Genomic DNA, 14,529 nt, shown 5'->3' with positions numbered 1-14,529 from the left:
TCTCTCATAACTAGGCCCAAATTTACCGCTTACAGCTTATCTGAGTGAGTTGAGCTCATGGCATAGAACTACTGCTCGGACCCTGGCTTCAAAGCCGTAGAACTATGGAACAGACCCTCAAAGGGTTAAATGTCGTAGTATATTACATATTACTTTTGGGTGTCTGGAACAGACTAATTGGATTTCCATTATTTCTTATGGGGAAAATTAATTTTGAATAAGTGAGATTCGGGAAAGACACACTCTGGAATGGATTAATTACGTTATCCGGGGGTCCACTGTATACTGTCAAGAACAAGCCAAATGAGGATGGAAACCTTTAGCTTAAGATCTGTAATATACACAGTAGTACAAGCGAATACTTTATGTTGGGCAAGTTTAAAATTTGGGTAAGTGGGAGAGCGTTATCTAGAGGAAATAATCTGTGACTTAGTTCTTGCTAACAAAGGTCTTTAACCCTTTCAGGGTCCAAGGCCCAAATCTGGAGTCACGCACCAGTGTCCAAGAATTTTCAAAAAAAAAATTTGTTATTTTTTCTTATGAAATCGTAGAGAATCTTTTTGTGAAGGTAATAAAACAAAAAGTACGAAATTTGGTGGAAAATTGACGAAATTATGCTCTCGCGAATTTTGATGTGTCAGCGATATTTACGAATCGGCGATTTTGCCGAATTTGACTCCAATTTTAGGCCAATTACATTATTCCAATCAACCAAATTCTTAGCCATTTCACTAGTATTACTTCTATTCTATCGATTGAGCACAAGAAATCGCCAAGTCAACTGTTTCAACTACAAAATAAAGTGATCGGAAATTGTTAATTTGGCCAATTTAACACAAAGTTCAAAATATTCCAATTTCAAAATAGGGTCCAGAATGAACAATGTAGGCATTCCTGGCACTAAACTAACATTTCCTCTGTTCATTAGTTATGTTTTGAGGCTTTACAAATAAATTCCATTTTGATTTTTTTATTCACATAATGAATTTTTATTCACACCAAAAAATAGAAGATTTACTGTTATGCAATACTGTAATAATTGTATAAATATCATCACCATATTTGTGAATGTATATTAGACCCACCAGCTGACGTGTATTAGACGTGTGAGGTCGTTTGTTTACTCTTGAATATCGGCAAAAATTTAACATTTCTGCTACTTTGAGCTCAGTTTCAAGCCATTTCCAGTGCTAAAACCAATCAAAATCATCTCTATTTCTGTAATATGTCTTCCATTCTATCAAATGAGACCAAGAAATCGCAAATACAACTATAAAAAACATACGAAAATACACTGCAAAGTTGCTGTTTTAATCAAAAAATCATGATTTCATTTTTTTTCTCTCATTATACACAGTGTGCTGCAGGATCTGTTTTATGTGGTGCACACATACCACATAGATGTATTCTCTCATATCTAGGCCCAAATGTACCACTCACAGTTTATCAGAGTGAGCTGAGCTCATGGCGTAGATCTACGGTTTGGACCCTGAACGTAAAGCCGTAGATCTACGGGACGGACCCTGAAAGGGTTAATTAATAATCTTGAGGTTAATGATGAGTTTGAGCAAAGTGATCACAAATTATTCAGTCTCAATATATCATGGAATTACTTTAATAACTACAATCATAGTCCCTGATTTTTGTGCAACCAATTTTGTGGGGTTGAGGGATTATCTAGGTAAAGTGAACTGGTGTGACCTCACAGGTGATTATCCTGTTGAGCAGGTATGTGGAGATGGTTACCAATATGACATTTTTGAAAGCATAGTTCAAGCCGCTCAGGCAACATACGTCCCAAAAGGGAAATTAGATCAAATAATAATGACCCTAAATGGATAAAAAGGATCACATATATAATGGTCAAGAGAGGTATTTACAGTTGAATCAAAAGAAGAGAGGAACACTTGAAATTAATATCACATGGAAACTGAAGACCAACCCAAAAGCTTTTTCAGGCACTATGTATATAGGAGTAAGATTAGGGAGAAGATAGACCCACTTGAAAGTTGCTCAAGTCAGATGAGTGAAAAAGATATGTATAAAATCTACAACACTTATTTCCTCTCAATTTTTACACAGGAAGATACTAGTAAAACTGCAGAAATAAAATATTATATAGGTCAGGACAAAAATAACTTATGCACAATGAAAGTTACAAGTGAAGTGGTTCTCAAACAGATTAAAACCAAACAAATCATCAGACCCTGATGAACTGTTCTCAATGGATATAAAGGAATGAGGAGAAACTTTGCACACAGATCACTTGAAAACAGTATAGTGCCAGATAAGTGGAAAATGTCAAGTATGATACCTATCTACAAAGTGGGAGACGGGTTGTTAGCTTCAAATTCTAGACCAATTAGTCTAACCTTCAATGTGGGGAAACTGATGGATTCAATAAATGCTGAGGCTATTCAAAACCACCTTGAAAAGCAAACTGATCAATGATTCTCAGCATGGGTTAACGAATTTACTACCTTTTTTCACCAAAGTACTTGAGTTGGCAGATCATGACAATGCATATGATATTGTGTGTATGAACTTCAGTAAGGCCTTTGATAGAGTTCCACACAAGGGGTTGTTGTGGAAAGTAGAAGCACACAGAATAGGGAGAGAATTTTTTTTCATGGATTGAGTCATAGTTGACAGTGAGGCAACAGTGTGTTTGCATAGATGAGAAATCAGTGTAGAGATGCCTTACAAGCAGTGTTCCACAGGGGTTGGTATTGGGCCCTTTGTTGTTCATATCTTACACAAAAACAAAGATGAGGGAATAAATAGTGATTTAAGCAAATCTGCCAACAGACACTAAAACAGGCCATCAGATTAATTCTGGTGAGGACACCAGAGTGCTGCAAATAGACCTGGATAGGTTGATGCAGCGATTGAAAAAGTGGCAGATGCAGATTAATATAGACAAATGTTAAGCCCTAAGGCTGGCAAAAGAGAATAACCATGGCACTTATAATCTGAATAATGTACATTCAATCATTCTGAATACAAAAAAGATTTAGTTCTCATTAGCAGTAATCTACAGCCAAAGCAACAGTGCATAAGTTCAATAGAATTTTTGACTTTATATTAGGAAGTATAAATAATAGTAGTCCTCAGGTTATACTTCAGTTTTATTTTTTTTTTCAACAAACTGGCAGTATCCCACCAAGGCAGGGTGGCCCAAAAAGAAAAACGAAAGTTTCTCTTTTTAAATTTAGTAACTTATACAGGAGAAGGGGTTACTAGCCCCTTTCTCCTGGCATTTTAGTCGCCTCTTTCAACACTCATAGCTTACGGAGGAAGAATTCCGTTCCACTTCCCCATGGAGATAGAGGAAATAAACAAGAACAAGAACTAGTAAGAAAATAGAAGAAAACCCAGAGGGGTGTGTATATATATATATATATATGCTTGTACATGTATGTGTATTGTGACCTAAGTGTAAGTAGAAGTTGCAAGACGTACCTGAAACCTTGCATGTTTTCGAGACAAAAAATGGACACCAGCAATCCTACCATCATATAAAACAATTACAGGCTTTCGTTTTACACTCACTTGGCAGGACAGTAGTACCTCCCTGGGCGGTTGCTGTCTACCAACCTACTACCTAGGTTCAGTTTTATATATCCTTGGTAAAGCCTTGTTTAGATAATGCTGTGCTGTTCTGGTCTCCCCATTACAGAAAGGACATAAATGCACTAGAAAACAAGATGACAATGGAAAGCACCAGTTTGGCAATGGATCTGTGGATGAATGGAACAAATTCCCAAATACTAGTGTCACCAAGGCAAAGACCTTGAGTAAATTTAAAACAGGTTAGACAAGTACATGAGTGGGCCTGAGTTGGAGATGCCTAGCATGGGCCAGCAGGCCTGCCACAGTGCTTCTTTCTTATGTTATGTACGTACTTGCTTGGGCGACTGTTCATACAGCAGCTGTTTGTTGAGTTATTATTGGCTTTAGATGATTTGCTGTAGATCTTTAAATCTTGAAAAAAAATTTAAAAATTGCTGTATAAGAAATGTTATACTAACCTGCAGTGCATTTTTTTCCATTTTTGTTTCATAAATAATGAAGCAATTAATCACACAGGGAATGCTAGTTTGGCAAAAATCAGCATTACACATGTGTTTACTTTTTAACCCTTTGACTATCACAACCCCAAATCCTGAGGTGTCTCCTGGTGTTGCAAAATATTTGAAAATTCTTACAAAATGATAGAGAATCTTTTCCCGATGGTAATGACACCAAAAGTATGAAATTTGATGGAAAACTTACAGAATTACGCTCTTGCGAAGTTAGCGACTTCGGCAATATTTACAAATCGGCGATTTTGCCCACTTTGAGCCCTATTTTCCACTAATTCCATTGTTCCAGTCGACCAAACTCATAGCTATTTCTTTAGAACTCCATTTGTTCTATCAACTGAGTACAAGAAACTGCTCATTTACTGATTTCAACTACCCAATAACTTGGTCTGAAATTGGCAATTTGACCAATTTTACGCAAATTAAAAAATATGCCAATTTCAAAACAGGTTCCAGAATGAACAATGCAGACATTCCTGGCTCTAAAATAACATTTTCTTTGATCATCAGCCACGTCTCCAGGCCCCTCTGATATTACTCTTGCTTTCTATTTTGAATTTTTATTCAAACAAAAAATACAAGATTTACTGTTATGCAGACTACTACAATATTGTAATAATTGTATAAATAATGTCAACCCATTCATGACTGCATATTAGAATGGCTAGTTGGACATTTATTAGAAAATGACGTCATTTGTTTACTCTTGAACATCGGCAAAAATCAAACATTTCCCCTACTTTGAGCTCCATTTCTAGGTCCTTTCTATATTAAAACCAATCAAAATCACATCCATTTCTATATGTTTTTCATTCTATCAAATGTGACTACGAAAACTAGAATATAACCACAAAAACTATATGAAAATACACCTCAAAGTCGGTGTTTTAATCCAAAAACACGATCGGAGTTTTTTTCTAATTATGCACTGCTTGCTGCAGGATTTTTTTTTATACTGCACACATTGACCCATTCTCTCACATGTGGGCCTACCAGCTTTCTCCCACTTGATCTGAAGCCGCTACAATTTGTGAGTATATATACGCCAAACACATTGGCTTGTAAGACGTATATATACGACCGAAACAGTCAAAGGGTTAAACTTACCATCCAAAACCTTTCGAGGTCAAGAAGTTATGTTAACTGATGAACTTACATCTTTTTTTTTATTTAGTCTTCACTACAGATCAGCTGGCTCATGATGGTTAAGTAGGCTTTCAGGTTGCAAGTGGCAATATACATAGCTGATTAGGTAGTCACCAGGATTGTATGGCCTCTCTCAAGCCAGGCTGCCAGAGTAAAAAATTCTTGAAACTGGCCAGTTCTCTTGAATAGTATCACTGAAGTGATGAAGAATGTGTATATATTCTACAAGGGTGAAAATAAAATATGCATATGGTAAATTATCAATCTGTTGTGCACCAAAAATAAAAAATAAAACTACTATATACAAGTCTGGACTTAAGAAGCCTGCCTTTTCCTAAACCTTCTCTTTATCTTTTAAGATTTTCAGTGGCTACTGTCAGTGTTCATTTTCAAAAAAAAGAGTATGCACTTCCCAAAGTTTGCAAGTACAGCCTCTCCTCACTTAACAACGGAGTTCCGTTCCTATGACGACGTCTATAAATGAATTTGTTGCTAAGTGAGGAGTATACATGTACTATAATGCTAGTGGGTTTGTGTCAACCATCTTTGATGTTTATCACCTTTGCAACATTTATAACACTTCTGGTATATTTTTAAATGTTTATACAGTATTGTACTGTACTATATTGTAATAAACATAAAGGAAATCAGCTCTAATATAAATATTTAGAGTACGTTGCAAAGTGAGGAGAGCTAACTATGTGTCACAACGAACTTATATTGTACCAAATAATGTACGTACAGTTCTTGAAAAATTAATTTGAACATTTTCCCTAAAAATCCTTAAACCCTTCAAAAATGAGATTTACCATATATTATACCATACTGTATGTATAATGCAAGAAATTTGAGTTAACATTTAATTCTATGAATGGCCTTTAAAAAAAATGTGGCCCAAGTTCTTTAACTTACAACTTCCTTCTATGCATTAGTGAACAATGCCCTTTAACCTTTCACTATGGTGATCCCCAAAATTAAGTGCTAACTGTTGCATTTATAAAAACAAAAAATCCAAAATGGCAGAGAATCTTTTTCCAAAGGCAGTGACACCAAAAAATATTAAATTTTATGCAAACTTACAGAATTAGGCAGGTGCAAAGTTGACATCTGAACGCAATTTACGCAGAAGCGATTTCATAAACAGTCCTATTTTAAGACAATTATATTGCTCAATTTGATCAAATTCCTAGCTATTTTACTAGTATGCTTGACTCACGAAATCATAATGACACGGTTGCTAGCTGGCCCAGTGGCTAACGCAACGGTCTGGAGTTTTGAGACTCTCTGACCGTGGGTTCAAATCCCGCCCGTGGTATGGTTTACTAGTATGCCTTCCATTCTATCAAATCAGCACAAGAAACCGCCCATTCAACTATGAAAACTATCCAATAAACGGCACAGTTTGGTAATTTGGCAAATTTTACAGAAAATTCAACAAATTCTAATATAAAGCTGTATACATTCCAGTAACCGATGCACTCTATCCTCTGTTCATTCATCATGTCCTCATGCCTCTATATAACACATGCTCTCTATTTTCACGATTGGTCATGGTTACCGCCATCCGAATAATTGAAGCAGATGTGGTAAAAATTCACAAAACAGACTAGAGGGGTGGGAGGCCTTACTCTTCCTTAGAAAAACTGCTAAAAATCGAATATTTCCTCTATTTTCAAGCCCTATTTCAAGTTAATTCCTGAAACTGATCAAAATTATATGTCCTGAAACTGACCAAAATTATGTTTATTCAGCTCTGATGAGCTGTTTGACCTAATGAAATGTTCTGTAGCACTATATTTCCTATATTAGATTCTGTACAATTGTAAGTCTCACAGATTCTCCACAGATGTATACAGACTGAAAAAAGCCTTTGACATGTGTAACCATGGTGTAAAAGCACTAGTACGTTTTCCTTTCTATCAAGTGATACCAAAAAACGGCTCATAACATCATAAAAGCCTCTATTTTAAATTGAATACAAAGCCAGAGGTTTACTTTTCCCATCATTCACCGCATGGGAGTAGATTTTATTTAATACCAAGGGAGTTATGCTTAAAACAAAGGTCTCCACAAGTGATGCTGGCATCAACAACAGATCTACTTACAAAATAGTGAAAAGGTCAAACACCTACAATCTACAAGATTGATGATGGACTGAACACATCGACTCCAGGCTGAGGGACTGATTACCTCAAACTCCTCCTCTCCTTACGCCTTTCTACTTTGTATCGGACTGATGAAGCCACTGTGGCGAAACGTTTCCTGAATAAAGATTCCCATATGTTGCATAAGTGTCTCAATCTTCAACTCATCGGTTTTTCAAACCATTCATCACACCTTTTATTATACAGCAATAAAGGAGTGAAACAAATTGCCTGAACATATCATGGCCAATCCTGGCATCAACCAATTCAGGAAGAGCTTAAGGGCTCCTAATGAATGAAGCTAAATAATGGGAGGAAAGTGATTTCACATATACACGTAGTTGGCATTCACGTACCTATTATATTTTTCCCCTAGCATTCATGTAAACTACTCAGTTTACTTTATTGTATCTTTTTATTTAATGGATTATCTGCAGTTGATTTATTTAAATTTATTTTTATGATTATAATCATGACTTTGCCTAAGCTATTATGACTTTTTTTGTTATCCTAAGTAATTTACACATTACTAGGCAAGACACTGGCAATCACCCAAAACTTGTTTACTTACACTTAGGCATAACTGTACATGTACATATTATTAAGATGGGTTAAGGTGCTCAGAAACATTTACCAGGGAATGTCTGATAGCTCTTTGTATACCTTGCCTCAGTCATGATTAAAAATGGGTAGGCAAGTAGGACTGGTCTAGCACAAATCAGCATTTATACCTGTCCTCATATTCACAAGTTACATTACTTGACCGCCAAGTAAAATTTGACTTACAGCTATGAAATAACTTGTGTATATACTGTAGTATCCTTACAGTATGTAGACATTGTACTTTTAACACTTAGGTTGGGATGGGCAGGCACTTCCCTAATCCAAATCTTAACAGGAAAACTTTACTACCGTAGTACAATCCCGAGCATGAAAGTCATCCATACTGTATGCATATTACTTACACTCTTGTAGCTAAAAATATTATTTGATTTTGTGGACATGGCAACAAACTATTAGATTCCAACACCCATGTGCAATTCTTGTAATATAGATGAAATAATTTTGAAGGGAGTAAGTCACTTGTCTGACTTTTTTGGGTTATCTTAGGTAATTTACATACGTTACCATGTATAATAATTGTACTTAAGTGCACCTGTACCTAAATAAACTTACTTACATGTCAGTATAAACTAGTTTAGAATGATTTAAGGAGATATGGTTAAATCATCAGATAGCCTAGTATTGGGCTTCTGGAGTTTATCTGGAGAGAGTTCCGGGGGTCAACGCCCCCGCGGCCCGGTCTGTGACCAGGCCTCCTTAGGTCAGTGTCCCAGGATGCGACCCACACCAGTCGACTAACACCCAGGTACCCATTTTACTGATGGGGAACACAGACAACAGGTGGAAAGAAACACGTCCAATGTTTCTACTCTGGCTGGGAATCGAACCCAGGCCCTCACCGTGTGAAGCGAGAGCGTTAACCACCAGGCCACCAGAGCCCTGATGACTGATTTCCTGAGCAAATTTATGCCACCTATGGTAACTTATTAGTAGAAATGAACCACATAAAAGCAAACTCATAGCGGGTCATGAGGAGCAGAAGCACGGGAGCCAATGGTCCTGCCAACAGGAAACTACCATGGTTCGGAATACAGTAATGGTATTCATTTTATTTTGTCACAAATAACTACATTACCTCAGGAACAAGCACTGGGCTGTTACAATGTATGCATTGTAACACCCCCAGGTAAACATAAATACAATTACCATACATAGTGTAAATTACCTAGGATAACCCAAAAAGGTCAGACTTATTTCCATTGGGGTCCTTGGGTATTGTCTATACAACAGGTCATTCTGTGTATGTTGGTTTTCTGTGATTATGATAGTATCACTTTCTGTTGCAGTCATGCACATCATAACTACAAAGGATGGTATAGATTCTTGGACAAGCGACCCTGCTTTATGGTGTTTCGGTAATGCAGTGATTTTCAATTATACCCATTCTTCATTTATTCCAACTTCCTACAAGCTAAGGATGAAAATATTTTAAGGTAAGTAATGTGTGCACTGTATGAAGAAAGTATTTTAAGTAATCTGTGCACTGTTTATGTATTTTTTTAAGTTTAGGTCTATTATTAACTTATTATGTGATATTGTAAACAGGTTATCAGGCTTTAATATGCAACTGAAGGTGAAAAAAAGCCCCCCTCCCCCCCCTGACAGCAGCTGTTTCACTTTACAGCAGTAACCCAAAACCTAACCTGCTGTATAAGCAGGGCCCTCCTGTACTCCTCGGATTGGTGCTATCATTCATTAATCTTGTGTAATGCCTAAAGTGAACTGAATGGAAGACTACTGCACCGATGTCACCTTTTAGCCATATCAAGTGTGTTAAACAATAATAATGTTTCAACATCTTTCATCCAAGTTGCACCAAGGATGACATCGTAGAATCTCTAAGCCTCTAGGAAACAAGAAATTTGCGAGAACCATACAGATAGGAGACCCCACAATACTTGACTTTGTATGAATGGCATCTATATAAGATATAGTAAGTCTCCAAGCTGATACTAACCAAGTTTTCCAGTGGGCTACCAACAGCAATATGATGTTCAATGAGATCAAATTTCAATTCTTATGTTTAAGGAAGGATTGAGGAAAAAAAAAGATAAGAGTAAAAGAAACAAATCACTCAACAGAGTGGAAGTTTAATGAAAGAGACTTGGTAGTCAGACGATCTCAGGTTCAAAGAGCACAACAATGTTATTATCTCAACTGCAGGGAAAATGATAGCCTGGATAACCAGAACTTTCAGAAGACAAGCTAAGCTAATGATGCTCTTAAGGTAACTCTCTAACCTATTTTTAAATATGCCCAAGATTCTTTCTTCCATGATGCTACCCTGGAATTTGTTCCACTCATCCACAACTCTTGCCAAACCAGTGACTTAAGCCCACTGCTGCGAGTCCTGTCTTGCTTAGATATTTTAAGCATGTTATTTATATCCCCTTTATTTATTCCTGTATTTCATTTGTATACTCCAGTAATATAACCCCCCCCCCCTAATAGTACATCTTTCCAATGACTGCAGATTCAGTGCCGCCAGTCTATACAGCGCGTGTAAACTGTCAGGCACCTAATTACTGGGAGAACCTCAATTAAGTCCCTCAAACTGTACTCCTCAGAAATATAGGTAAGAAAGATATGCCAATCCACACCCGAAAGTTTCTGGAGGGATTGGGTTTAAATCTGCACACCAAAATCACTACATGTAAAAACTAGGCAGCTGGGAACAGTGTAAGACACCTCCAGTGAAAAAATGGGAATAACGAGTACACAAAGAATTCAACGAGTGTAAAAGGATAATGACTTCAAGACCGTTCCTTCATGTATAAAGGGAATTACTAACAAACCCCAAGCTGTCTTTCAAGAAATTTTTAACCCCTGAGGATTAGCCACCCAGGATAACCCAAGAAAGTAGGTGTGTCATCAAGGACTGTCTTATTTTCACTGTGGTCCTTCAATCTTGTCCACCAGGATGCAACTCACACCAGTTGACTAATACCCTACTTGCTTGCTAACTGAACGGGGGCAGCAGGTGTAAGAATACAACAATTGTTTCCACCCAGCTGGGGACTGAACCACGGACGCCCAGTGTGTGAGAGCATTGCCCACCAAGCCTGGCTGGGGTACACGTTGGACTGCAGGCAAAAACAGCCTGGCTGATCAGTTTAACAACCCAGCAACCTGACCTCAGACCAGGCCGCAGGGGCAGTGACCTCACTAAGTGACTATAGGTAACCTAAAACCATCCTAGTGTGTTGCAGGCTGAATTTGTTTCCAAAGGTAAAACAGCTGTTACTGACACAACTATTGGGCCAAGCAAAAGCTGGATATGTTGATGCAGTGGTTGGTGAAGTGGCAGATACAGTTTAACGTAGACAAATGTAAGGTTCTAAGCCTGGGAAGAGAGCAAGTTTAAGCACAAGTATACACAAGTACTATAGCATATATTACCTAGGATAACATCCCCCCAAAACAAGTCAAAGTGACTTATTTCCGCTGGGGTCCTCGAGAATAATAATGGTGCTTATAAACTGAACAACATAAAACTCAATCAGAATACAAAAATAATTTAGTTTTCATTAGCAGTAATCTAAAGCTAGAAGAACACTTCCTGAGTGTTTGCAATACACCTAACTGATTTTTTGGCTTTAAAAAGGAGGATAGATCAAAACAAGGAACTGGAGGGTCTAGTAACAATCATGTTACGGGCTTAATACCCATTTTAATACTGTCTACAGGTTACAATACGAGTAAAGAACCAGAGTTCACCCAACACATGTAATATGAGTCTATAAATCTCACTGTCAACTGTCATAATTAAAAAAGAAAAAAAAAAGTACAAGGCATAAGATAAAACAGAGTTCAGTCAGACCAAGAATATAAATACTCAGTTGTTTACATATTACAAGTAGTGTACGTAGAGAGAAAGCAACAAGTAGAGAAGGTATAATAATGAGAGAGGAGAGTAAATAAGAGGAAAGTATCAGTGACAATCTGTCACGTCGGGTTCCAGCTGATCGCAATGTAGCCAGGCTTGCCAACACTCACAGCCACGCCACTTTCAAAATTACCATCACCACAACACCATCCCGCTGCCATTAACCTCACATACATCATGTGCGTGTGTGTGTGCGTCCTCCATGTAGTGGAGGAGTGTGTGGTGTGTACGAGGAAATGTGTAAGGAGAGAAGACAAGTACCGGTCAATCCCCCCTCTCTTAACTAGTGAGGTTGGCAACCCTGGGCCACAGTTTGAAGAGATGGACAGTGTATTTCTCTGATATAACTTTTATTATCAGCGGCGACCACTGCTTCTAACCTCCTCTAACACCTGCCACCCGTCTCTAACATCAACCTAACACCTCCACGCCACAAAAAAGCCTAACACGTGGTATGGGTGTTGTCGGGGGATGTAAACAATAAGTGAGGCGGCCATATGAGAGCAGTGTACTGTACCTGTATTGCTTTGTTCCGCCATTATTGCAGGGTTTTCTTGAACAAGCTGCATTAAAAAATCCCAGGGAAGTAAATCCTTAATTAGCACACATGTAATTCACTTATTATTGATGATTGGCCTCATCGTGCTCCCTCACAAACTCAACACACACAAGGATGAACTGAGGCTGAGCGGCAACAGTCTAGCCTCGCGCCCGGGCTCATCAAAATTCCTGCCGAGTAGAAAACGGGACGCCATGATGTTAAAGGGGCCCAGAATCCACCGTTTTCACTTACAATCTTACCAATTATATTACCAATGAAACTTGATTCTAATGATATTACACGAATTAGAATTTAGAGACAAACACATGCACTGCAAACATGATTAAATAAAAATAAAATTTAAACTAAAATTTTAATATATTTTAAAATGAATACAACAGTCAGAATCAACAACAAATCCCCGATCTGAATCAGCGTAAGAAAAATTTTTGAGATGGGAAAAGAAGGTAGAATTAAGTGGGAATAAATGAAAATCCAGGAGTATCTAGGGCAGGCGCTCATTCTCGAGCCCCCTTAAAAAGAGAAGCCATCAGACCCCCGGGAGAGCCAATCAGGTGGCCGGGTTGGGTGTAGTGGGCGGGGTTAGCGTGACGTCACGGGTGTGAGCGGCGGCTCTGGGCCAACCCCGTAGAAGGACTAAATAAAATTTTTGTTCGCTTTCATTCTAGGGCCGTTCCTGAATAGTCACTCCGATAGTTGAGAAATAATCCATGTGTATCATAAGGGCGGTTTTCCCGCGCTCTTGCGAAATAATAGTTTTTGGGGGGTTGTAATTCCCTGGGTGGATATGGAGTCACGGGGAAGAATGAGTGAATTATAGTTTAGTTGTGTGGTAAAAAGTTCGGTTTTCTAAGTTTGACCTCTAGTGCGCAGGGCATTAAACTAGCGAAGGTCGCTGAGTTAGGGTGGTCGCTGGAGCGGGGTGACTGCTATAGCAGATGCGGAAAGGGAATGGGGGCGGAATAAGCGGGGAGGGAGGGAGGGGGAGGAGGAAGGGGGGAGAGGGGAGAAACGTTACTATGGATCTAGGAAAGTTTCAGAGTATACTGCCGTTTTCGCTTTGCAATAATTTCTACATTTCACAGCGTGGCGAGTTGTGAGGAGGGAAAGGAAAGGTTGCGGGCGAAACGTAGGCCGGGTGGGGATGGAAAAGAGGGGAAGAATACCAGGAATATAAGGGCAAGATGAGCATAGTGGAGGCGCAAGGCATTAGTGCGCGAACAAGCAAACGGTAGAACAGGCAAGGCATGGCATTTACAGCATTAAGGGGGGCGGGGGTGAGTTACGAGGGGAGGGGGGGAGAGAGAGAGCGAGAGAGAGAGAGAGAGAGAGAGAGAGAGAGAGAGAGAGAGAGAGAGACTGGCTATCTGGGAACGGCCCTACTGAGGGAGAGTCTCTCCCTCTTTCGCTCCCTCTTTCTAATGGGCGTTTTCCATTATTTATTGTTTCTTTGGCGGGGAGATTAAGTGTCCTTGTGAGGAAGATGTTGCGGGGAGACAACTTAGAGATAACCAAGATAAGGCCAGGGGCTATAATTAACCCATAGTTGTTTGGTGATATTTAGGGACGGCCCTAGTTCCCCTCCACCCTCCATAGTTCCCCCTTCTCCTCCAGCTCTCCCTCCAACCCTCCCTCCATCCATCCTTCCCTCCCTCACTCCCAACACAAGCCCTCTAGCCCTCTGCTCTCTCTCCCCTCCACTATTCCTCTCGTCTTAATATTGATTTTACTTGTCAGTATTCATATCTATATCTAACCTCACTCTTTAAGAGGGGCGGGCTTGAGGCTTTGGCGAAGAGCTCTTGATCCAGGGAACTGGAGCTGCACGCTCCTTCCCCAGGGTCATACCTAATTACCTTACATTTCCCAGGCACTGTGACCCATGTGGGTCTAACACTTCACCATGAATATACCATCTATCAGTGGCCTCTTGTAGTCCATCCCAAGGGTCATTCCTCCGGTTAGGTTAGGTTAGGTAAGGTTCGTCAGGAAACAGGACAAATGTTTCCTGACGCGGGTCTTAGTCAGATGATGACCCGCCTTTGGAGCTTTTGGTCATCTGACTGAGGCCTTCCGCTGGCT

The 14,529-nt window shown here is 39.1% G+C and overlaps 1 protein-coding gene across 2 annotated transcripts in view; it reads right to left on the bottom strand.

The window, feature by feature from the left end:
• LOC128704235 (uncharacterized) overlaps positions 1 to 13,380 on the bottom strand; it is an 87,106-nt gene extending 73,726 nt beyond the window's left edge. Inside the window, exons 1-3 of one of the 2 annotated variants that reach the window (XM_053799276.2) lie at positions 13,308 to 13,380; positions 12,403 to 12,614; positions 5,242 to 5,374 (exon numbers count right to left, since the gene is read on the bottom strand). Coding sequence is in view for 1 of the 2 variants with exons in the window: in XM_053799275.2 (XP_053655250.1) it covers positions 12,403 to 12,454 (52 nt within the window). In the remaining variant the exon portion in view is untranslated. The remainder of the gene's footprint in view (positions 1 to 5,241; positions 5,375 to 12,402; positions 12,615 to 13,307) is intronic. The other variant, XM_053799275.2, reaches the window with a different exon arrangement.
• Positions 13,381 to 14,529: the final 1,149 nt, after the last annotated feature.

This window comes from Cherax quadricarinatus, chromosome 84, assembly GCF_038502225.1.
Source record: "Cherax quadricarinatus isolate ZL_2023a chromosome 84, ASM3850222v1, whole genome shotgun sequence".
Classification (NCBI taxonomy): Eukaryota; Metazoa; Arthropoda; class Malacostraca; order Decapoda; family Parastacidae; genus Cherax; species Cherax quadricarinatus.
The sequence above is the reverse complement of the archived record's forward strand: the minus strand, read 5'-3'. Positions and strand labels throughout refer to the sequence as shown.